The sequence below is a fragment of the Ornithorhynchus anatinus genome, chromosome X5, assembly GCF_004115215.2.
Source record: "Ornithorhynchus anatinus isolate Pmale09 chromosome X5, mOrnAna1.pri.v4, whole genome shotgun sequence".
NCBI lineage: Eukaryota > Metazoa > Chordata > Mammalia > Monotremata > Ornithorhynchidae > Ornithorhynchus > Ornithorhynchus anatinus.
In genome coordinates, this window is record NC_041753.1 from 40,987,227 (window position 1) to 41,011,061 (window position 23,835).

Here is a 23,835-nt window from a genome sequence, read left to right on the forward strand (position 1 = left end):
ATCTTGCTGCTATATTATTCAGCATCTGATGTCTCATATGCCCGGTAGCTCACTGGACCACTGTTCACAATACTTATGGGCCTTTATAGCTACATCCAGTTTTCAACAAAAACCCCCTAATAAAGGTAGGTCTTGCTTTAAGCTGAGGATGTATTCTAAGGAAGACTCTGAACCCAGTTTTACATAGCCCAGAGGGTTAATGACAAACACCCCAAATAAAAGCAAGATAAAAAGCATGGGCTTGAGACAAGACCCCAGTGTTAATAAAACACTAGTACTGTCAGATTTAAAGCTGAGTGTCTACATCTCATTTTGTGTTTTCAGTCACAAAATTTCATAAGAAAATGCAACATTAAGATTTCCCTACTGCTAGTTGCTTTGATTGTCTCCATTTATTATTGCTTTAATTTAGCATTCATGGAACCCCCAGTTTTTAGTTTTCCAAGTAATTTTCAGTTGCAGCATTATTACTGTTATTGTACATTCTAAGAACCAAATTATTTATGAATTCTACTGACCTTCCTTACCCAGTTTGGAATCGCATTTATTATGTTTTCTAGAAAAGACACCTGGTTTAAAATATCCCCTACTCCTGCAAACTCAAATCATTCATGGTATTTACTGAGCGCTTACCCTGTGTCAGGCACTGTACTGTAATGTGCCTGGAAGAGTACAATGTTACTAAGTATGTTAATGCCAGTAGAATTAAAGGGAAAAAGTAGTAGATGATTAACAACTTTCTCCTTACAGGAATGCACTGTTTCTCCCACCTACTTAAACACTTTCTTTTCCCACAAACCCCAACCCACACTCCTCATTCCTCTCAAGCTCTCCTATTCACTTATGCCTCTTTCTCAATTCTCCCCACACCAACCTCTTCATTCATTCAATCGTATTTACTGAGCGCTTACTATGTGCAGAGCATGGTACTAAGCACTTGGAAAGTACAATTGGGCAACAAATAGACGTTCCCTACCCAACAAGGGGCTCACAGTCTAGCATGTCCTTCCTCCTGCTGGGAACTTTATCCCTCTTCATATCTGACAGACCACTGTTCTCCCTATCTGCAAAGCTCTTCTGAAATTACATCTCCAGGAGGTCATTCCCTCCCCCCACATCAGATTAATTTCTCCTCTCCCCTGGTTTCACTCCCTCAATTACAACTTCAGCACTTCAGTACCAACCGCATACTGAGATACTCACAGCCACTTTGATCACTTTTGTACTATACCCTAGTACTTAAGAATTCCCCCACCTACATATCCACTTTCCTCCTTTTTAACCTAATTATTTCAATGCCTGTCTCCCCTACTAGAATGAAAGCATCTCCAGGGCAAGAATCATGACCACTAATTCTCTTCTGCTCTCTGAAGCTTTGGTACTGTGCTTTGCAAACAGCAGGTGATCAACGAGTAGGATTCATTGATTGATTGACCCAAACTTAGTAAACTAGATGCTTCACCATGGACTAAAGGAAAAAAAAATGCAGGATAGTGGGCCTCGGCACCTCATTTTGTCACATCCTATAGGAAGAGAGCACAGCCCCTTAATGATGACTAACAGTAGACAAACGTGAGGTTATCTTAAACAAGCTATGAGGAAGCAGTATTATAAAAGGGTTAAGAGCACCGAGGGTCAGACTACCAAGGGCATTAATTTACACATCAATTGAAGTGGTATTTGTTAAGCAAGATCTGGGGGTAGATCTAAGATAATCACGCTGGGAGGAGCTCACAGTCTGAAGGGGAGGGAGAACCCCTGTAAAATTGAATCCCCATTTTACAGATGAGGAAACTGAGGCACAAAAAAGTGAAGTGACTTGCCCAAAGTCACCCAGCAGGCAAGTGGCAGAGCCGGGACTAGAATCCAGGTCCTCCGACTCCCAGACCTGCACTCTGTCCATTGGAAGGGCATAGGAAAGGTTATCATTTAAAGTGGAATTACAAAAAAGTATTGTAGAGATACCAAGCCTTACACAGGTCTCTGGCTAAAAATGTGGTGTGAGTGCTGTGGACACATATCTGATTGGTGGACTTTTTAAGCCTCCATTAGAGTCTCACTCTATACCCTGTGAGATAAAATGTCCACTCCTTTTAGCCATCTTTCTGGATCAATGGAGGGAAACCAATACCAGTTGTGTGTGCTGTTTCTCTTTATGGCTAAATAACCAGGGGTAAATCCTTACAGCCTCACCATAAAGTTCCTGAATGGGATAAATCATAAAAATTAAAGTGGGAGGGAAAACTAGGGTCATTATATGAATAAGTGTTCATGCTCATAACAACAATCAAGATGGGTATTTGAAATCCTTAAGTGAAACTGTCCTTTTTTTAAAAAACCCAAACAGGGCAAAATCCAATACCAGGAACACATCACCGAAGGATTTGAAAACATGCCCACAGCATTCATCGGAATGCTAAGAGGAGACAATCTTGGAAAAGCAATTGTGAAAGTTTGAAGAATGCAAGATTATGTCATTTAGAGTTCAAAGTATGGGATTTTAACACCTGTTTAAACACGCGTTACCCAAAGGTCTCTCAAATACTTACTTGCTTTGCAAGACAAATAGCCTTAATTCCCCAAAAGAGAATAAAAATAAAGTAGTGTATAGTCTGAAAAAGTGGTCAGACATATTGTGTATAAATGGTTCAGACTTCAGAACAAGAAATGTTTGTTCATTAATTGCGATGCATAATTACTGAGCAATCAAACTTCAGATCTCTCCAAGTCCCAGTATATGGGGATTTCCTTCAGGCCACAGGCAGACATATATGAATCTGAAATTCGTGACTAGCACTCATCTATCTCTCACCTTTGGACCTAAGGATTCTGCACTTCCTGAAGTTGCTGGATCTTGATGTTGTTACCCAAAATAATAATAATAATAATAATGATGATAATTTGAGTGATTAGTATGTACCAGGCATTGTACTAAGCCCTGGAGTGGATACAAGCAACTTGGGTTGGATACAGTCCCTGTCCCAGATGGGGATAACACTCTTAACCCCCATTTCAATGATGGGGTACTGAGGCACGGACAAGTGAAGTAACTTGCCCAAGGTCCCACAGCAGACAAGTGGAAGAGCCGGGATTAAAACCCAGGTCCTTCTGACTCCCAGGCCCACTAGACCACACTACAAAATAATCCTCTAGACTGTAAGCTCATTACGGGAAGGGAACATGTCCACTCATTTTGTTGTATGGTACTCTCCCAAGTGCTTAGTACTGTGCTCTGCACATATAAAGTGCTCAGTACGTACCATTGATTGAGAGCTTTCTGTGTGTACAGTGTTGCGCTAAGCACTTGGGAGAGTATAACAGTTGGTAGACACATTTCCTGCCCACAGTGATTTATTCCACAGCAATAAGGGATAGTTCACCTTCTACTGGAACAATGTATATAAAACCAAATTAAGAATATCTATGTTTGCTTTAACATTTAAAATTCTCAACCCTACTCTAAAGAGAACATCTATATTAATAGCCAAAAGACAGCTGGGGAGCAGTATGCTCTGACCATCCTAACAGGTGGTCACACTCTTCCTTGATTAGCTCCTGCCCCACCCCCCCCCCACCCCCAGCTCCTATGCACTTCATTCACTCATTCAATTGTATTGAGTGCAGAGCACTGTACTAAGTGCTTGGGAGAGTGCAATATAATAGACACAATCCCTGCCCACAATGAGTTTACAGTCTACTTCACTCTGTGACCTTTGGACACTTCATATTCACTCCAACCCACAGCACTTATGTACTCATTTATTCATATTAATGTCTGTTTTCCCTCTAGACTTTAAGCTCATTATAGCCAGGGAACCTGTCTGCTAATTCTGTTGTACTCTCCCAAGCACTTAGAACCGTGCTCTGCACATAGTAAGCACTCTATAAATACCACTGATTGAATGTACTAGTAGTCTTGTAACAGACTGCACACAACACTAAAAGAATTATAAGCCACTAAAATGTAATGCAACCTAATTTAGTCGTCAGGCTACCAATTAAAGGGCAACATCTCTTCTATAAACAACATCATAAAACAAATCACAGGGGAAAAATGCAGTCCAGCTCATCTGAACTCTACTTAACTGGCTTTTCCCTTAAGTCCTGATCTCATTTGATGAGCAACCTTACATATCCTGCTACATATGCAACTCTACATGGAAGAATTCTTATTGAAAGTGATAACTGCCACATATACCACTAGTGTTAAATTAATGGAAAAATTATTGACATTACTGGATTTCCAACTATTGAGGAGCACAGAATATTGTACAATTTATACACATATTTAATTTCAAAGTCTTTGACTCCAAGTCTGTCTTAGACAAAACTATTCAAGCAGTGCACCTCCCACAGTCACTTATTGGAAGCTTGTTTTACGAGGTGTTTTACCAAACTCCTTCAGCTGTACGAGTCCATCTGGTCACCTAGATTTAAGAATCCTGTGTAAAGATTCCCCTATTCCAAATGTGAAAATGTGTGTGTCTACTTGTTCCATCCTCTTCACTGTCTACAAATGTCACCTCCATATATTACCCCCTCTAACTGGTGCACTGTGGGACCTTGAAAAATTATCACACAGAAACTATGTCACTTATAGCATACTGACTGGGTGGGCGGGGGTTTGAGGGGACTCAAGATCTCAACCATGAGTGAGACTGGAGAGCTTGATGAAGGACAGCTCACAGAGAAGGGACCTGGATGCATCTTGTTTTGGAGGAGCCTTATCAGAGCAGCAGCTGACAGTGTGGATGCTTTCGCAGTCAACTGACTTCCAAAGATCAGACCTTCTAAATCTACCCAGATGTAGAAGTCTGGTAACATTGTGCTCCATGAAACAATCACCCTTGCCTGGATATGCCCTGCTCTCATGCTCTTACAGATAAAGGCAAAAGGAAAAATAGTTATGTATGTAAATGCTTAAACAGTAGAGCATGTAAGTTGGTACATAGAGAGGGACCATGGGTGGGTGTGAGTACCTAAGTGTGTAGCTTGCTCAGAAGGAATGAAGTGGTATTTGGAAGGCTGTGACCTGGGGAGAAGAAAAATTACCCTATTTCCTTACATAATTGCCTCCACTGCATAATCCCTGCTCACCACCTCCACCCCTGGATTTTGGAGGAGATGATAGTGGCATGGCCTAGGGTAGACAGAGGAGGGAGGGGGTTACCTTAATTCACAGTGCTTATTGTATCAGCACTTGGGAGTGTGCCATAGGAGCGAGGAGACAATCTCTAGTGCCCTCTACCTTCTCCCCTTTTTTTCCTCTTACACTGATTATTGCTAAACTCAGCTGAGGGAGTCTGCTGCAGGGACTGCCAGATGTCCAGGTAGTCCCTCCTCCTGCTCCAGAATGCAACCTCTTCTTCCAATCAAGACCAATGATGGAAAAGCATTCATTGGCCTTATCTCCCCCAAACACCTTGGAGATGTGACACACCTCACAAGGCAATATCACCACTCTCAGCTCCTGGTAGTAGGGTGGGATATAATATTTAGGCTACATGTTCAGCACTTACTATGTGCCAAGCACCGTGGTAAATGCTGGGGTGGAGACAAGAGAATCAAGTTGGATGCAGTCTCTGTCCCATATGGGGATCTTAATCTTGGTTTAGTGACAAGATTTGATTATCTATGTTTTGCAAACAACTTACTAACAACTTACAGCTGACACTAATTGCACCTAGAACAAAGCTTCAGTCCTTGAAATGAATTGCTGATGGATGGAATCATGAAAAGTCATCAAGTAATTTCAAAGGTCACCATTTCCATATTGCCTGCTTCTTCCACCTCCAATTCTCAAAGATATTGGAAGGGGGGAAAAGATTTGATCAGCAGGCATACACAAATACTTCTGGTGCATGTCACTGGATAAAACATTAAAAACTTTAAGATAGCAGAAGAGCAAGTTGCCATGAAGCAACCCAAGTATTCTAATTCAGGAAATCCCTAGAGAGCCTGTGGAATTGGAAACCATCTGTTCCTCAGCAGTTAAGTGGCAAGGCAATGACTTGCCCAATAGGCCTGGAAACACATCCGATTCCACTTGATCAGATTCAGATTCTCCCAATCTCTTAAGACTCAGTAGTAGTAAAAATGATATTCACTGAGCCCCATACACTGAACTACAAGCTTGGGGAGAAACAGAAGAGAGTGACATATCCCCTGCCCACAAGTTCACACTAATGAGGGGGTGGGGCACATGCATAAAAACCTTTAAATATTTTTGTAAACTACAATGTATATATAAAAGTGCAATGGGTAATATACATATGGGTTAGAGAGGACATATGGATACATACAAATTGGAGTGCTAGAAATCACTAAGGGCAAGCTTATGGGAGATGGGATTTTAGGAGGGCTTAGAGTATGGGAAGAGCTATGGTCTGATTTAAGGAGGGAGTTCCAAACTAGGGGAACAACATAACTGAGGGGATGAATTTTGGACATTTAAGAGCAAGGTACAGTTTGAAAGTGCTAGGGAGTAGTTAGTACAGTGACTGGCACACAGGAACATAAATGCCATAATTAGTGAAGAGATCAGATATATAAGATGGGCTGTGTTGGTCAGCCTTCAATCAAGCAATCAATGGTGTTTGAGTGCTTACAGTACAGATCACTGTATAACAGAACAACTTGGTAGACATATTCCCTGCTCAGACTAGATGGAAGGCACAGACATTAATTATAGATATAGGAGTGGGGGAGGTAGGGAGACCATCGATAATTCTTCCCCTGATAGATTGTAAGTTCCTTGCTACTGATTGTAAAGTACTTTCCCAAGTACTTAGTTTAGTGCTCTGCACTTAATGCCATTCAGACTGATACAATGCTCCAGTTGTGATCTGACCAGCATTCATACCTGGGTTGTAGCTGTTAGGAGGCACCATGGGAATGAGAAGTGTTTTTTAGAATGGGGGAAGGATTTGAGCATGATTCTGAGCCCATTTAGACAAGAGACTGTGAATCTGAGATCATAAATGCTTCAATACCATAATGATTTAAGGGTTGGAGTAGGTTAAGTGCTTAAATGCCATAATTATTATTAATACAGGCATTTATCCTAATATTGCTTTGGCAACTTTAGGAGAGTGCCTTTTATTGGCTCATTTATTATAATGAGCAAGGGCTTAATAAAAGCAGCAGCACAGCCTAGCAGAATATGCACAAGGCATCAGACATATGAGTTGCTATACATATACACCTGCTGCCACAAGTTACCCTTCTACAATTCTCTTCTTGACCTCCTCCAATCTGGCTTTTGTCCCCTTCATGCCACAAAAGCCCTCGTGACCAAATCCATTGGTCTCTACTCCATCCTAATCTCCTTAACCACTCAGCTGCCTTTGATACTGTAAACAACCCACTTCTAAACATCCAACCTTGGCTTCACTGACATTCTCCTCTCCTTGTTCTCCTCTCTGGCTGCTCATTCCCAGTCTCAAGGGCTTCTCCTCTCCCATCCCCTAGCTGTGGGTGTCCCTCAAGGTTCAGTTCTAGGTCCCCTTTTCTCCATCTACACCCCCACCTTTGGAAAACTCATTAGCTCACATGACTTCAACTATCACCTCTATGCTGATGACACCCAAATCTGTTATCTCCAGCTCTGATCTCTCTCCCACTCTGCAGTCTCACATTTCCTCCTGCCTTCAAGACAGCTCTACTTGGATGTCCTCCTGTCACCTCAGATTTAATGACTAAAACTGAATTTATCTTCCCACCCAAAGTCTGTCCTCCTACCCACTTTCCCATCATTGTTGACAGCACCACCATCCTTCCTATCAAGCCCAAAACCTTGGCATTATCCTGAATTGTACTTTCCAAGCTCTTAGTACAGCGCTCTGCACACAGTAAGCACTCAGTACAATTGAATGAATTATCCTTGACTCCTCTCTCATTCCACCCATGTATTCAAGCCATCACTAAATCCTGTCAGTTCTACCTTCATAACATCGCCAAAATCCACCCCTTCTCCAGCTACCATATTAGTGCAAGCACTTATTCTATCCTGCCTTAATATATCAGCCTTCTTGCTGACCTCCCTGCCTCCTGTTCTCTCCCCACTCCAGTCCATACCCCATTCTGCTGCCCAAATTATTTTCCTTCAAAAGCATTCAGACCATGTTTCCCCACTCAAGAAACTCCAGTGGTTGCCCACCCACCTCAAATAAAAACTCACCATTGGCTTTAAAGCACTCAATCACCTTGCCCCCTACCTCACCTCACTATCACCACCCAGCCCACACACTTCAATCCTCTAATGCTAACCTCACTGTACCTCGATGATATCACCAACCTCTCATCCACATTCTACCTCTGGCCTGAAATGCCCTCCCTCCTCATAGACAGATAATTGCTCTCCCCCACTTCAAAACCTTATTGAAGGCACACTTCTCCAAGAAGCCTTTCCTAAACCCTACTCTCTTCTTCCCCCACTCCCTTCTGTGTCACCCTGATTTTCTCCCTTCATTCCCCCCTCCCATCCCCACAGCACATATGTACATATCTGTAACTTATTTATATGGTCTGTCTCTCCTTTTAGTCTGCAAGCTTGGTGTGGGCAGGAATGTCTATTGTCATACTGTACTCTCCCAAGCGATTAGTACAGTGCATTGCACACAGTAAAGTGCTCAAATTCAATTGGATATCAAAACATGGAAAACTAGGACATGTGCCTTTTGTCATTCATGCAACTATAAAGGCCAGTGTTCATGGCTTAAATTAACACAGTAAACATTTTAAAATGGTAGAATTATTTTTTTATTGTAAATCATTTACAGTGGAATGGTGTTTGGATACACATTCTGGTTAACTGCACCTGCTTTAGTAAATAGAAAAATCATAAGGTATAATTTAAAATGTTGACAATAGTTCATACTGGTCAGATTCCACATTTACTTTAATTCATTAATGGTGGCCTCCAGCTTTTCCTTATTGGCACCAGAAAACTCAGACACCTATTCAAAAAAGGTGAGAATTTGCAATTAAGACAAATTAGTTCTCATGCACTTATTTACATCAGAGGGTCCTAGAATTTCATAACTCCATTAAATCTCATTATTTCAAAATATAAAAAACTGGGGAAGAAAAACAGAACTGGAATTAACCAGGTGTGAATGTCATTCTTAAAGAGCATCAAGGCAGAGAATCTCAACACTATTTTGAAGGAACCAATTAGATTGAAAATTTGGTCAGGTGTTAAATGACATTTCATTGTATATAGTTTCCAACACTGCCATTAAAGCATGGGGAAGGAGAGAAAAGCGACCACATGAACGGAAAATTTAAGTTTCACTACCTCACATATAGCTTTGCAAGAGTGTGGGACAGCTTTAATCTCAAAAGGCAGTTTGTTTAAAAACTCAACTCCATCTACTGATTGTCTCAGTAAGTCTGAGCATCACAGAATCTATGAACAAGCCTATAACCCTCATTTTGCAGGTGAGGGAAGCAGAGGTTTAGCCAGATCAATTTTAATTCAATTTTTTTTTTTTTAACTTTGTTTAAAAACAGTAAAGGTGCCTCAATTGATTAGCAAACAGTGATTCAAGTTTCTGGCTTGGGGAAGTTTTGCCTTCAGAATAGAAAGTTTCCTCAAGACTACTTTACCCAACCTCTATTTGTTTCACTGCCTGTTTTCCTACCCCACACAACACTTTTTGTCAAATTATCCATGGTCAAAGCAAGCTTCAGACATACCTTTTTCCCATTTTTGTAGAACTGGAATGTTGGCATGCATTTGACCTCACATTGCGAAGCAACATCCTACAAATGAAAAAAAAAACACACACACAAATAAGATGATAACATTTGAATCTTCTTCTAAGGGTTTGCTGAATAAAATAAGCAGTATGATTAACTGTGAAGGACTGGTGATAATTTAATAAAACAAGCCAGGAGTTTGCTTTCCCACCTGCATGGCAGAATTTAAAGAAAAACATTTTTTGCAGATGATCCAGTTGGAAGGAATGACATTTAGCATACATCATACCTTAAAATCAGATCAGTCCAAGCAAAAACATTACAATACACCAGGCACTGACACCACATTCAGATGCCATAGATTGGGGATGATAAAAAAGCAAGGAACATGGTCACAGTAAGAAACAAAAAAAAGGATATTTTGATATACTGAACACCTCAGTTACAGAGCTACTTCTGGTGGCCATCATTTAGGAGTACATATGGATTGAAGATGATCATTCAGAAACAGCATAAATTGTGTGATCACACCCTGTTTACCCATCTATTTTAAAGGGTATTTGTTGAGCACTTGCTGTGTGTCAAGCACTGCTCTAAGGACTGAGGTAGATACAAGTTAATGAGGTTGGACACAAACCTTGTCCCACATGGGGCTTACAGTCTAAGTGTGTGGGGGGCGGAGGGGAGCCACAGAGAATAGGTATTTAATCCCCATTTTACAGATGAGAAAACAGACAAATTGTGGATTGTGGCTTGCCCATGGTCACACAGTAAGCAAGTGGTGGAGCCAGTATTAGAACCCAGGTCCTCATTCTTTCCATTAGGCCATCCTGCTTCTCACCTGCACTTCATTTCTTAAACAACAGACATCACCTACATTTGTTCCTTCTCCTTCCGTAACCCCTTAACTTGGGATGCTATTTTCATAGCTGACTCATTTGGGCATCAAAGACAAACTTCCACAAATACTTGAAAAATTCAAATTTAAAAAGTCAAATCTGGACCCCCCAAAAAACAGGCAACACCCCTACATAGTCACATTGTCTTGACCTTCTCAACCATCTCAACAGGGCAATCCCTCTCTTCACATAGGAAAGCTTCACTTCCCTGCAGCTCAAGGTCAGGGCAAAGAGGAAATCCAGCTGAAACCCAACTCCTTCACTTCACTGTCAAGATTCTAACCCACCAGCCCCCTTCATCTTGAACTGCCACATTAGGGTCCTTCATAAAGGAATGGCGAGGTGAAGACAAGGCACAACAGCGTCCCATAGCTCAACTAGAAAGGACTCATTTAATTTCAGAAGCTGTTAGGGCAGTGAAAGTTGATCTTTTGACAGATAACTATCTGGAGAACAACTGTCCATACTCCCCAGGCACACAAAAAGTGAGAGTGTTAACACAAGTAACATCCTTAAGTTCCTTGAATAGATGGTGCAATTAGAGCCAAATACATTACCCTGAAGTCACTGGCCTTGCACTTTGCATCAGCCTCATAAACATTCACCAGTTTCCACTCAGCTGCCTGTATTCCTCATCAGTGAAATATAGTCAGGAATCCTCCACACATCCCCATGAAAGTCATACATCACACAGAGTAAGAAAAGTCCTGTTTAGTGTGGTCACAGATATAATTTTCCAGGGTGTGACAGCAGTGCTGCTCTGCGGAGTATCCCAGAAATCCATTGCTTTTTTTTCCCCCCTCAAACTCAAGGAATGGTCCCAAAAATCAAGTTCCCAAAATAACTGGAATTTTCTTTATGGCTATTAGAAAGGCATAGCTTTGGGAATTAACAGAATTAAAAACCTCTCTAGGTTACAAGTTTTTGTGGATGAAATGACAAAAGCAGAGTCAGGCAAAAGCACCAGAATAATACTGGCCATCGCCAAGTTTAGCCAAGTGTACTCTGAACTATTCTGAGCACTAGTGGTTTAAAGTTACTTAGGTTGCTATCCCTGATCAACAGAGCAAAGTTTAACCCAGAAATAATGCTTAAAAGTATAGTGGTGACCACCAAACCAGGACCAAGACATCCCTGCCCTTGTGCCTGGTTAAGGGCAAAAACTTCCCAAATTAAAGCTTTGGGACTTGACTCCCGCACAACCAAATAATAATCATGGTAATTTTTAAGTTTTTACTCTGTGCCGAGCACTGTACTAAATGCTGAGGGCAGATACAAGATTATCAGGTCAGTTTCCATTCCACATGGGGGCTCGCAGTTTAAGTGGCAAAAAGGGGTGTGTGTGGGGGGGGGGCAAGTAACCTGCCTAGTATCCATAGCCATGGTTCTAAAGGCAACCCAGAAACTATTTGAATTATTGATCTTAAAAGCAAATGAGAAACATGAGGCTGTAAACAGGCCATAGTTTGCTTGGCTGGCTCCTGCCAATATATCTGGTCTATTTTGTAATCAGAGTCAGGACAGATACAAAATTTACACTGGTGACAGAGCAAGAAATCTTCCCTATCAAGATTTCAAATATTATGACATTTAACACTACTTTAAATACAGGCTGCCAGGGTCTAATAAGGGCTAAGTAATGGTAAAACATGGTCCTTGACCTTGGCATTTAAAGATCTAGAAATGCCCAGCCTATTGCTTTAATCCATAACATCTGTTTCCAGATCAGCCAACCAATGGCATTTATTGAGTACTTACGGTATGTATAGAACTATATTAAATTACTACACAACAGAGTTGGTAGACACGATCTCACAAGGTCCTTACAGTCTAACAGGGATCTCTGACCCTATTGTCCTAATGTTGCACTTATCTACAATGGGAGCCAGCTAACCGACACCAGTCCTTTAAATCTTGCTATAGCGCTGCCTGGTTCTGGAGGGTTGGTGGAATAAATACTCCGGTTATATACATGATATCAGGGAGCAAAACCTGTCATTGGGACAGAGATCAGATGGGAAAATAGCCCTCAGTGATATTCCAACTTGTTTTTCCTTCTCTAATTGTGGATCCTGTTCCCTCCTTCTCACACACTATTCTTGGTTTGTCCCTTCTTTGCTCAAGGGTTGGGGTGGGGGGGGGGGGTGGGGGGGGGGAGAAAGCTGAGATGTTTCAGGCTACTAAGAATATAAAAATTGTCTCACTGAGCAGAGTGAAAGAGCATCATGTCCTATAGGAACTCACCAAGACTAAGCTGTGAGTAGTATAATAGCAAAACTCAATTTCTACACTTGTTAAAAACCATACCCCACATTATTCAAGGACAGATTTTTGATTAAGAGGCCAGTCACAGCTTATCAGTACAAGATATGTAGACCAAGCAACTATCCTGTTGCCCTCCAAAACAAGAGTCAGATCCAGCTTCCACCTAAAGCTAATAACAGTCATTCCAGGAACTTACCTGACAGTCATCTACATCCACTTCAAGGAACACTACATCAGGATCCTTCTCAGAAAGAGACTGCATATTGAAGAGAGAGAAAGACTTGGTGTAAGATAGCTGCAGATTTTCATCTTGCATTTTAACTAAAATACATCCTGTTATAATTTTGACCTATTGAAGGCCTGAAGATTTATTAAATGGAAAAACAGTCACTTCTCTAAGGTGGGAGTTTCACTGTTGAAGAATCTCACGTTAAGACTTGCATTATAGCACTTTGCACCCAACTATTTCTTCCAACATCATCTTCATCAGTGTTCAATCCCCACAAGCATAGTGAATGCATGTTAAGGGAGAATGGATTGTAGGCTCATCACTGGTTTAAGGAAAATGTTCATATCAGAAAAAGAACCTAGCCAAAATGAATAAACTTCATGAACTGAACCTGGGGGAGGGAGAAACAAACCAGATGGCCATACCCTAAATCATTATCTTTTAGCAACATTCAAATCCCTGATTCCAAAAGACTTTTACCAGTAGCTACACAAAACACTTTTCAGTATCCATAAGCACCGTACAATTTTTTCCCCTCTTCTCAGCCATCTCCTTTCAATTACACCACAGACACATCTATTTTAGCCACCCAAGGCTGATTGCATCACCTTTTACAATATTGACAACAAACTGGCTTAATACTCACATGAAAGAAAGGTTTGATCATTTTGCAAGGTCCACACCAAGTGGCAGAAAAGTCAACAACTACGAGTTTACCTCCTGCATTTTTCAACTCTGCCTCAAACTCTTCCTGAAAGGGAGAAAGGAAAGCAAAGCCATTACCACACAAATCTAGATAAACCTCAATTTAGGAGCTGCACTTTCAGGCCCCCAAAAGTCAAACAACTACAAGTTTATTTCCTGCATTTGTGTCTCAAAACTCTTCCTGAAAGGGAGAAAGGAAAGCAACACCATTACCACACAGAAATCTAAATAAATCTCCATTTGGGGGCTGCACTTTCAGGGCCCCAGAAACTAGGAAATTAATTGGTCAGGCCACTTTGTTAAGCATAAGGTCAATTCCAAGGGAAGTGGAAAAACTTTTTGTATTCTACTGCATACTCTCTCTTCCAGTCACAAAGTGGCAGTTCACAGTTTATATACTGAATACAGCACACCAGAAAGCTCAGTTTATAATGAGGTTAAATTGGATGTTTCCAACAGGGTAATATTTTATCATTCCTTTGTAGAGTTCAACATGATGACACTTCCTCTACAGCAGCTATCATTTATCCACTATAGGGCAGATACAATTTTACATTTCCCTATCTACACACACACTCCTTCAATTCATCCTTCCAGCAGGAAAAAAAAAAAAGGCTTTCCCTAGCACCAATTCAAAACTACCATCTTACGCTAGATCCACAGCTTTTCTGGGAAAAGCAGCAAGAAAGTCTCATAACACTTAACATATTTACTGATGATCATGACATAACCACCATCACCCAATGTTCTGCAATTGGAGCATGATTTCCAGTCAAAGCTGACCAGTATAATTTAAAAAAAACCCTAAAATGAACACAATCCAGAAGCACGTGCTAAATTCTGGTGAGGAGAGCTGGGGTAATATGAAAAGCAACCATTCAAATTAAACCAGTTTAAGTCACTCCCCCTGAACATCACAGATTTAGGAGGGGTAGAGGGGGCAAGAGAAGGAAGAGCAAGAGGGAGAGCAAACTATGGCAGTGGGTGGCAGCAAAGCAGGAGATATGGGCCAGAAGATTCTAGAAGTTGGAAGATCTGAGATGCACAGGTATGTGCGCACACGCACTCCCTCCCAAACCAACTTCCTCAACTCTCTGGAGACAGGGAGAGGATTTGCTAAAATCCACTACCTTTTGGTATCTCCAAACAGCTGCTGCAGATTCACTAATGGGGCAAACCCTTAATGGGGGAGCTACACTCGACTTTGGATGGGGAAATCGGTGCTGCTGCCTACATTTTATAAAAAAGCTCCCACGAGTCAAGTATTTTCTTGGCACCATAAGTGTCCATATAGTTTAGATTAACATAAGAAAGGGAACTAGGCCTTTCTAGGTTCCATAATGTACCTAGCACACTGAGGTAATAAGACTGAGGAAAAAAATTCAGAATTGGCTGAATTAACTCTGCATCAGGGCATTATACAATACCCTTAGTATACTTCCAAAAACACTAAAAAGACATTTACCATTTTTTGAAGCTAAGTTTTCAGACGGCTTCAAACATGTGCAACTATGCCCAAAAATGTTTAGTCCTAAGTATGACCAACCCATTCAGAATGATCGCATGCAGCGTGTATTGCTTTTGAGTCTGGTGAACATTAAAGTTCCGTACAATTTTAGAACAATTGAACTGATACCATACAAGCATAGTCACCTTACCGAGAATGTTTTGGCGGCAGTTCTTTTAACCTATCATTTCCACGAAGGCAGCCTGTAATTCAGGCCACAAAACCAAAGCTGTGTTAAATGGACACCAGGATATTTATATAGAAGCGTCAAGACCACCGCAAGTGTTTTATATTCCAAATGCCCTTTTCTTAAGGAGCAGGTGGCCCCCACCACACTCATGAAAAGGGACTCCTTTTCTTCCTTCAAGGTGTTTTCGACTACAGGACCATTCTCTTCCGAGAGTTGAGTAAGCCATGCCGTTTTTTTGGGTCGATTCAATGGCCCACCCAAAATAATGTTACTTGCTGCGTGCTTATTATCTACCCTGGGGTAGATTCAAGTTAAGCAGATTAGACAGTCCTTGTCCCACATGGGGCTCACACTTTCTTAAGCCACATTTTCCAGATGAGATAACTGAGGCCCAGAGAAGTTAAATGATTCGCCCAAGGTCACAGAGCAGACATGTGGCGGAGCCGGGATTGGAACCTAGGTATCATCTCTACCCTCCTTAACCAACCATATGCAGAAAACCCGGGGGGGTGGGGGGGAGAAGAGAAGAAACACATAAAAAAAGTTTTCCTACAGTGAGGCCAGTACTACTCACTACTCCTACAGGCCTTTCCAGGTTGAGTCATTTTCTCCCTTCTTTTCCAGCCCCCTCCGCGGGCGGAGGCGGATCTGATCAACTCGAAATGTGCACACCAACACTCCTAAAGAGCCCTCGGTGGCACACAATGACTTGTTCCCGCCCTAAGGGCCCAGTCGAGCCCCCACCCCGATCGACAGACCACGCTCCGTCCGCAGCGCTCTCGGGGACTGCCCCCGGGGACCTTCCTCTCCCAACCGTCTGAGGAAAACGCAGCTCCATTACCCCTCGCCCCGATAGGAGACCAACGGTCGGGTGGGCGCTCCCGTGCACACGTGTGTAGGCAAAAAGCCGGAAAATCGGGGGTTTCCTTCCCATCTACCGCCCCTGAGATCAAGGCTGGGAGCCCCAAGGGGGACAGGGACTACGTCCAGACCCGATTAGCGTGAATCTATCTCAGCGCTTAGAACAGTACCTGGCACACACTAAGCGCTTAACGAATATCACAATTACTATTATTATTAGTCAGCCTGCAGCAAGGGCGGCAATGTCGGCTCTCCTCAGGAGACTGTAAGCACAAGCTAGAGGCCGCTGCCTCTCATTGCCTCTCCCTCTCCTCCCCCCTCCCCCCCACACGAAAGGGTAAGGCCAGCCCGGACACACAACACCCGCTGACTCCTCCGCCCCAGCACGGTCACCCGAAAAACCGGGCACTGTGCCCTTGTGTACATGGCACACCCCTGTCACGGAGCCAGGCTGGCGCACTTCAAATCGGTCCACAGGCACCTCCTCCACCCTCCTTCCAGGCAAACCGTTGCCAGAAGACGATAATGGACGGAAAAACTCCTCGTCCGCCCTTCCCCAGTCCCGGTCCGGATGCCGTGAGGATGGGGAGGCGGCCTATTACCTTGGTCTGAATCTGCTTCACCATCTTCGCGATTAAAGCGGTCGGCGGTCGTTACACTTCAGCAAGGCCTCTCCTAAAGCGACGAGCCAAAAAAAACTGTCGGTCTCTGCCTCCGCGTGGCTGACTTTATAAGTATTGGCCAGGGAGGGGCGCGAGCCGCAGGCGCATGCGCCAAACTAACCTCTCCTCGCGTTCCCCCCTCCCTTCCTCTCCTCTCCCCTCCCCTCCTTTCCCCTCCCCTCCCCTCCCCTCCTTTCCCCTCCCCTCACTCGCCCCTCCCCGGGCTCGCTGAGGAGATTATGCGCCACGTTTTCGCCTGCGAATCAAAGAATTTGGAAAGGGTCGACACGGGGGAGAAGGGAAATGAAACGCCTTTTTTTTTTTCTTGCGCGCTATAAACATTTCCTCCGTCAGCGCACTGTTCACATTTTCTTCTTGTCACTCCTCCTTCCTTTTGGTCATGAACTACTCCTCTGCTCTTGTGCATTTAAGATGTGGAGTAGATATGGCTCCTCCTCCCCTCCCCATCTCCCCTACTCCCTCTGCTCTACCCCCTTCCCCGCCCCACAGCACTTGTGTATATTTGTACATATTTCATTAATTCTGTTCATTTTATTAATGATGTGTATATATCTATAATTCTGTTTATCGATTTTGATGCTATTGATGCCTGTCTACTTGTTTTGTGGTGTTGTCTGTCTCCCCCTTCTAGAGTGTGAGTCCTTTGTTGGGTAGGGATTGTATTTTCCAAGCGGTTAGTACAGTCCTCTGCACAGAGCGCTCAATAAATACGATTGAGTGAATGAATGAAGATGGCGGGCTAAATTTTGGCGGTCTTTCCTCCCCACGATCACTGTAAATGAGAAGGATTTTGTTTTCTTCCGTAGTGGAAGGCAGCTCGTGGATGCATTCCTGCAAAAGTCTTTTTGTTTCCCCTTCATCGAGGGTGCAGGGAACCCGGTTACTACTACTGGGACTATCACATATGAGTAACAATAGGCCTGTGGGGGTGGAAGGGTGGGAGAGAGGGAGCGCAGAAGGCCAGCTCCATTCTATGAAAGTAGATATAGGACTCGTATTGTCACAAGCTGAAGAAAAAAATAGCTTGGTCAAATGGAGGAACAGCCTTCCTCTGAGTCACTGTTACATTGCAGTCATGCAGTGGGAGGAGTTGAGTTTTCCTGCAGCGTCTTCTGGCCTTGGGTTACATGAGTACTGAAGGAAACGTGATTAAAATTGCTGTGTAACGATGATGGGGAAGTATTATTTTGCAGTCCCTAGTCTCCACCGGATCTGGCATGATTTTTTTTCCACTCCCCGGCCCCTTTCTGATAAACACACTCCTTGTAGTAATTTTGCCCTGGAAAAGATCAGACGCTCGTTATTTAGTAATTCTAGTCTGTCTTAATAGGGGTATTTGTTAAGCCCTTACTATGTGGCAAGCCCTGGAGTAGTAGATACAAGATAAACAAGTGGGGCACAGTTCCTGGCCCCCATGGGGATCACACTTTTCTAAGTAGGAGGGAGAACAAGTACTGAGTTTCCATTTTACAGATGAAGAAACTGAGGTACTGAAAAGTTTATAATTGTGGTATTTGCTAAGCACTTAACAAAGTTAAGTGACTTGTCCAAAGTCACATAGACAACAGCAGAGCTGGGATTAGAACCCAGACTCAGATCCGTGTGCTTTCCACTCAGCCGTGCCCTGCTCTTCTTCTCTGGCTTCCTACTCAAAAGAAAGCAGTGTGGCCTAGTGGATAGATCATGGGCCCGGGAGTCAGAAGGACCTGTGTCCTAAACTCGACTCTGCCACTTGTCTGAGTGCACAGCGCAGGTACTAAAAACTTGGGGGAATCAACAGGAATGCTCCTTGCCTTCAGAGAGTTTACAACCTAGTGGGGGAATTCAGACACTAAAAAATAAGTAGGAGGAAGAAGGAAAAGGGGTATAGTCCTCAGGCTCCCCACCAATCCAGTCAGGGATGTTCTTGGTTCAATTTTCTAACAGTTGGGGAGGTAGCTTCCCCTTTTCTTGGAGGGATGGATCTTCACTCCAGTGATGGCGGGTCCTTATGTGGTACCCTACAAATCCTGGAGCCCCAGTGTTGGGGGAATTCTGGACCACACCCATTAGAGGTTGGCTCCTAGCCATTCTACTTCCACTGAAGAGATACTTCCAGGAACATAGCTCCGAAGGCCTGCTGTGGATAACGGCAAGGTACCTAAATAACAACTGAATGTTGATCTAAAGTTAGTAGTAATACTCATGGTCTTTATTGAGCACCTACTAAGTGCAATGAACTGCATTAAGAAGCACTGTGCCCTGCATACGAGGAGCTTACACTCTATGGGGGAGACAGATATAGGCATATTTATGTGGAGTGACATCAAAATAAATGAATAAATTGAATGTTCAATAGAACATACCTAGCTACACATGTGCAGAGGATGGATATAAGTCATTACATAAAGCTAGAGGCAGCCGATAGGTTGTTATGATTAAAGATACTGATAAGTAGCAGGGGAAGGCTTGTTAGAGGAGGAGGAAATTTTTAAGGGCTTTAAGGGTGAGGACTGGGGTCTGGCAGTTTTGTGGGCAAAAGAAGTTCCAGGCTGAGGGATAGCATGAACAAGGGGTCAGAAGTAGGTGAGACTATAAAAAGGATGGACAGAAGCCCTTTAAAAACACAATAATCACACTTGCAAATGAAGATAGCACAACTATGGAATGCTAGAGAAATAACATCGTAACAAATATGCCTACTATATACAGAGAATTGTACCAGATGCAGGAAACAAACAGAAGTAAAGGCACAGTCCCTGTCCTCCAGGAGCTTGCAATTTTAATGGGGGAGACAAGAAGATATAGATTGCCAAACACATGATGAAAGGTGAAAGAGTAAGAGAGAAGATAATAATCTTGATATTTGGTATTTGTTAAGCGCTTACTATGTGCAGAGCACTGTTCTAAGCGCTGGGGTAGATACAGGGTCATCAGGTTGTCCCACGTGAGGCTCACAGTTAATCCCCATTTTACAGATGAGGTAACTGAGGCACAGAGAAGTTAAGTGACTTGCCCACAGTCACACAGCTGACAAGTGGCAGAGCTGGGAGTTGAACCCATGACCTCTGACTCCCATGCCCAGGCTCTTTCCACTGAGCCACGCTGCTTCCCCCAGATGTAAATGATGTAAATGATACAAACAAAAGTGAATAAATAATACACTGAGTTGATCCTTAGGTGAGGGTTCTTCAGGGAATGCTTTTTAGAGGAGGTGGCTTTTTAGGAAGGCTTTGAATGTGGAGAAGGTTCATTCATTCAATAGTATTTATTGAGCGCTTACTATGTGCAGAGCACTGTACTAAGCGCTTGGAATGTACAAATCGGCAACAGATAGAGACAGTCCTTGCCCTTTGAAGGGCTTACAGTCTAATCGGGGGAGACAAACAGACAAGAACAATGGCAATAAATAGAATCGAGGGGAAAAACATCTCATTAAAACAATAGCAAATAAATAGAATCGGGGTGATGCACATCTCATTAACAAAATAAATAGGGTAATCAAGATAAATACAGTTGAGCGGACGAGTACAGTGCTGAAGGGAGGGGAAGGGAGAGGGGGAGGAGCAGAAGGAAAGGGGGGAAAAGAGGGTTGAGCTGCGGAGAGGTGAAGGGGGGGTAGAGGGAGCAGAGGGAAAAGGGGAGCTCAATCTGGGAAGGCCTCTTGGAGGAGGTGAGTTCTAAGTAGGGTTTTGAAGAGAGGAAGAGAATTAGTTTGGCAGAGTTGAGGAGGGAGGGCATTCCAGGATCACAGGAGGACGTGGCCCAGGGGTCGACGGCGGAATAGGCGAGAACGGAGGAAGTTGAGGAGGTGGGTGACAGAGGAGCAGAGTGTGTGGGGTGGGCAGTAGAAAGAGAGAAGGGAAGAGAGATAGGAGGGGGCAAGGTGATGGAAAGCCTTGAAGCCTAGAGTGAGAAGTTTTTGTTTCGTGAGGAGGTTGATAGGCAACCACTAGAGGTTTTTAAGAAGGGGAGTGACAGGCCCAGAGCGTTTCTGCAGGAAGATGAGCCGGGAAGCGGAGTGAAGAATAGACTGGAGCGGGGAGAGAGAGGAGGAAGGGAGATCAGAGAGAAGGCTGACACAGTAGTTTAGCCGGGATATTACGAGAGCCTGTAGCACAGTTTGGTGGATTTGAAAGGGGAGGGATTTCCACACGGGGAAATGATTGAGCACTGGGTCTTGTTCGGGAGGGTAGAGAGTGAGGTATGGTTACGAAGTTAGTTTGGGAGGAGCAAAGAGTGTGAGCTGAAGTGTAGTGGTTGAGAACAAATAAGTAAGCGAGAGATAGCAGGTGCTTAAGCAGTAGCCTTAAAGCCATTGGCTATGAAGTTTAGTCTAATGCAAAGAAAAGTGGGTAGCCATTGGAATTTTTTGAGAAGGGAGTGATATGTTCTGACGGGCATTTTAAGGAGCATGAGCACTGAATGTAATGGTGACTGAAGAAGGGAGAGGCTTGAATCAGGGAGATCAGTAAGGAGGTTGTTCAGGAGGTGCTGGCCTAGACTGTGAGCCCGTCACTGGGCAGGGATTGTCTCTATCTGTTGCCGAATTGTACATTCCAAGCTCTTAGTACAGTGCTCTGCACATAGTAAGCGCTCAATAAATACTATTGAATGAATGAATGAATGAATGAATGAATGAATAAAGGGGAAGAGGAAGTGAAGGCAGCAACGCTATACAAATCTTTCAAAGTGTTTGGTCAGAATGGGAGCAGGGAGATGGGATGATAGCTGAAGAATATGGTGGAGTCAAGAGAAAGCTTAAATATGGGGTGAACTTGAACTTGTTTGAAGGAAGAAGGGAAGGAGCCAGAACATTATCCAGTGTAGCACAATGAGGCCATGCATGCCATTTTTCATTCAGTAGTATTTATTGAGCGCTTACTACGTGCAGAGCACTGTACTAAGCGCTTAGAATGTATAATTTGGCAACAGATAGAGACAATCCCTGTCCATTGACGGGCTTACAGTCTAATCGGGGGAGACAGACAAAAACAATAGCAATAAATAGAATCAAGGGGATGTACATCTCATTAACAAAATAAATAGGGTAATAAAAATATATACAAATGAGCAGACGAGCACAGTGCTGAGGGGAGGGGAAGGGAGAGGGGGAGGAGCAGAGGGAAAGGGGGGGGAAAGGGGGCTTAGCTGAGGGGAGGTGAAGGGGGGGCAGAGAGGCAGCAGAGGGAGCAGAGGGAAAAGGAGAAGCTCAATCTGGGAAGGCCTCTTGGAGGAGGTGAGTTCTAAGTAGGGTTTTGAAGAGAGGAAGAGAATTAGTTTGGCAGAGTTGAGGAGGGAGGACATTCCAGGATCACGGGAGGACGTGGCCCAGAGGTCGACGGTGGGATAGGCGAGAATGGAGGACGGTGAGGAGGTGGGCGGCAGAGGAGCGGAGTGTGTGGGGTGGGCAGTAGAAAGAGAGAAGGGAAGAGAGATAGGAGGGGGCAAGGTGATGGAAAGCCTTGAAGCCTAGAGTGAGAAGTTTTTGTTTCGTGAGGAGGTTGATAGGCAACCACTAGAGATTTTTAAGAAGGGGAGTGACAGGCCCAGAGCGTTTCTGCAGGAAGATGAGCCGGGAAGCGGAGTGAAGAATAGACTGGAGCGGGGAGAGAGAGGAGGAAGTGAGATCAGAGAGAAGGCTGACACAATAATCCAGCCGGGATATTATGAGAGCCTGTACCAGTAAAATAGCCTTTTGGGTGGAGAGGAAAGGGTGGATCTTGGCGATATTGTGAAGGTGAGACCGGCAGGTGTTGGTGACGGATTGGATGTGTGGGGTGAATGAGAGAGCTGAGTCAACAACACCAAGGTTGCAGGTCTGTGAGACGGGAAGGTTGGTCGTACCATTCACAGTGATAGGGAAGTCAAGAAGAGGACAGGGCTTGGGAGGGAAGATAAGGAGCTCAATTTTGGACATGTTGAGTTTTAGGTGGCGGGCAGACATCCAGGTAGAGACGTCCTGGAGGCAGGAGGAGATACAAGCCTAAAGGGAGGGGAAGAGGACGGGGCAGAGATGTAGATTTGTGTGTCATCTGCATAGAGATGATAGTTGAAGCCGTGAGAGCGAATGAGTTCACCGAGGGAGTGAGTGTAGATGGAGAACAGAAGAGGGCCAAGAACTGACCCTTGAGGAACTCCAACAGTTAAAGGATGGGAGGGGGAGGAGGCGCCTGTGAAGGAGACCAAGAATGACCGGCCAGAGAGATAAGAGGAGAACCAGGAGAGGACAGAGTCCGTGAAGCCAAGGTGAGATGAGGTGTGGAGGAGAAGGGGATGGTCTACAGTGTCAAAGGCAGCTGAGAGGTCGAGGAGGATTAGGATAGAGTAGGAGCCATTGGATTTGGCGAGAAGGAGGTCATGGGTGACCTTTGAGAGATCAGTCTCAGTAGAGTGGAGGGGACGGAAGCCAGATTGGAGGGGGTCCAGGAGAGAATTGGAGTTAAGGAATTCTAGGCAGTGAGTGTAGACAACTCGTTCTAGGAGCTTGGAAAGGAAGGGTAGTAGAGAGATAGGGTGATAACTGGAAGGGGAAGTGGGGTCAAGAGAGGGGTTTTTTAGGATGGGGAAGACATGGGCATGTTTGAAGGCAGAGGGGAAGAAGCCATTGGAGAGTGTGCAGTTAAAGATAGAAGTTAAGGAGGGGAGGAGGGAAGGGGTGATGGTTTTTATAAGGTGAGCGGGAATGGGATCTGAAGCACAGGTAGAGGGAGTGGCACTTTTGAGGAGGGAGGAGATCTCCTCTGAGGATACTGCAGGGAAAGATGGGAAAGTAGGGGAGAGGGTTGGGGTGGGGGGAAGGCAGAAGGGGGAAG

At 43.9% G+C, this 23,835-nt stretch overlaps 2 protein-coding genes across 2 annotated transcripts in view; one reads left to right on the forward strand and one right to left on the reverse strand.

Annotated features, from left to right (window-relative positions):
* Positions 1 to 2,620, forward strand: part of PTGR1 (prostaglandin reductase 1) — a 28,598-nt gene extending 25,978 nt beyond the window's left edge. The window contains exon 9 of the mRNA XM_029055969.2: positions 2,348 to 2,620. Within this exon, the coding sequence (XP_028911802.1) occupies positions 2,348 to 2,458 (111 nt within the window). The 3' untranslated portion in view covers positions 2,459 to 2,620. The remainder of the gene's footprint in view (positions 1 to 2,347) is intronic.
* A 6,116-nt stretch (positions 2,621 to 8,736) lies between these two features.
* Positions 8,737 to 17,153, reverse strand: LOC100076650 (thioredoxin-like). The gene is made up of 5 exons (XM_001509018.5): positions 16,961 to 17,153; positions 13,742 to 13,846; positions 13,063 to 13,122; positions 9,700 to 9,765; positions 8,737 to 8,957 (listed from the first exon to the last, which is right to left on the reverse strand). The coding sequence occupies exons 1-5, from the start codon at positions 16,982 to 16,984 to the stop codon at positions 8,895 to 8,897; spliced, it is 318 nt and encodes a 105-aa protein (XP_001509068.1). The 5' UTR covers positions 16,985 to 17,153; the 3' UTR covers positions 8,737 to 8,894.
* Between the last annotated feature and the right edge of the window lie 6,682 nt (positions 17,154 to 23,835).

Coding starts and splice junctions, on each gene's coding strand:
- LOC100076650 (XM_001509018.5), bottom strand. CDS start 16,984: ATGGTGAAGCAGATTCAGACCAAG. Junction 13,847..16,960: donor TGAAGCAGATTCAGACCAAG/GTAATAGGCCGC, acceptor TCTCCCTTTCAG/GAAGAGTTTGAGGCAGAGTT. Junction 13,123..13,741: donor TGATCAAACCTTTCTTTCAT/GTGAGTATTAAG, acceptor TTCAATATGCAG/TCTCTTTCTGAGAAGGATCC.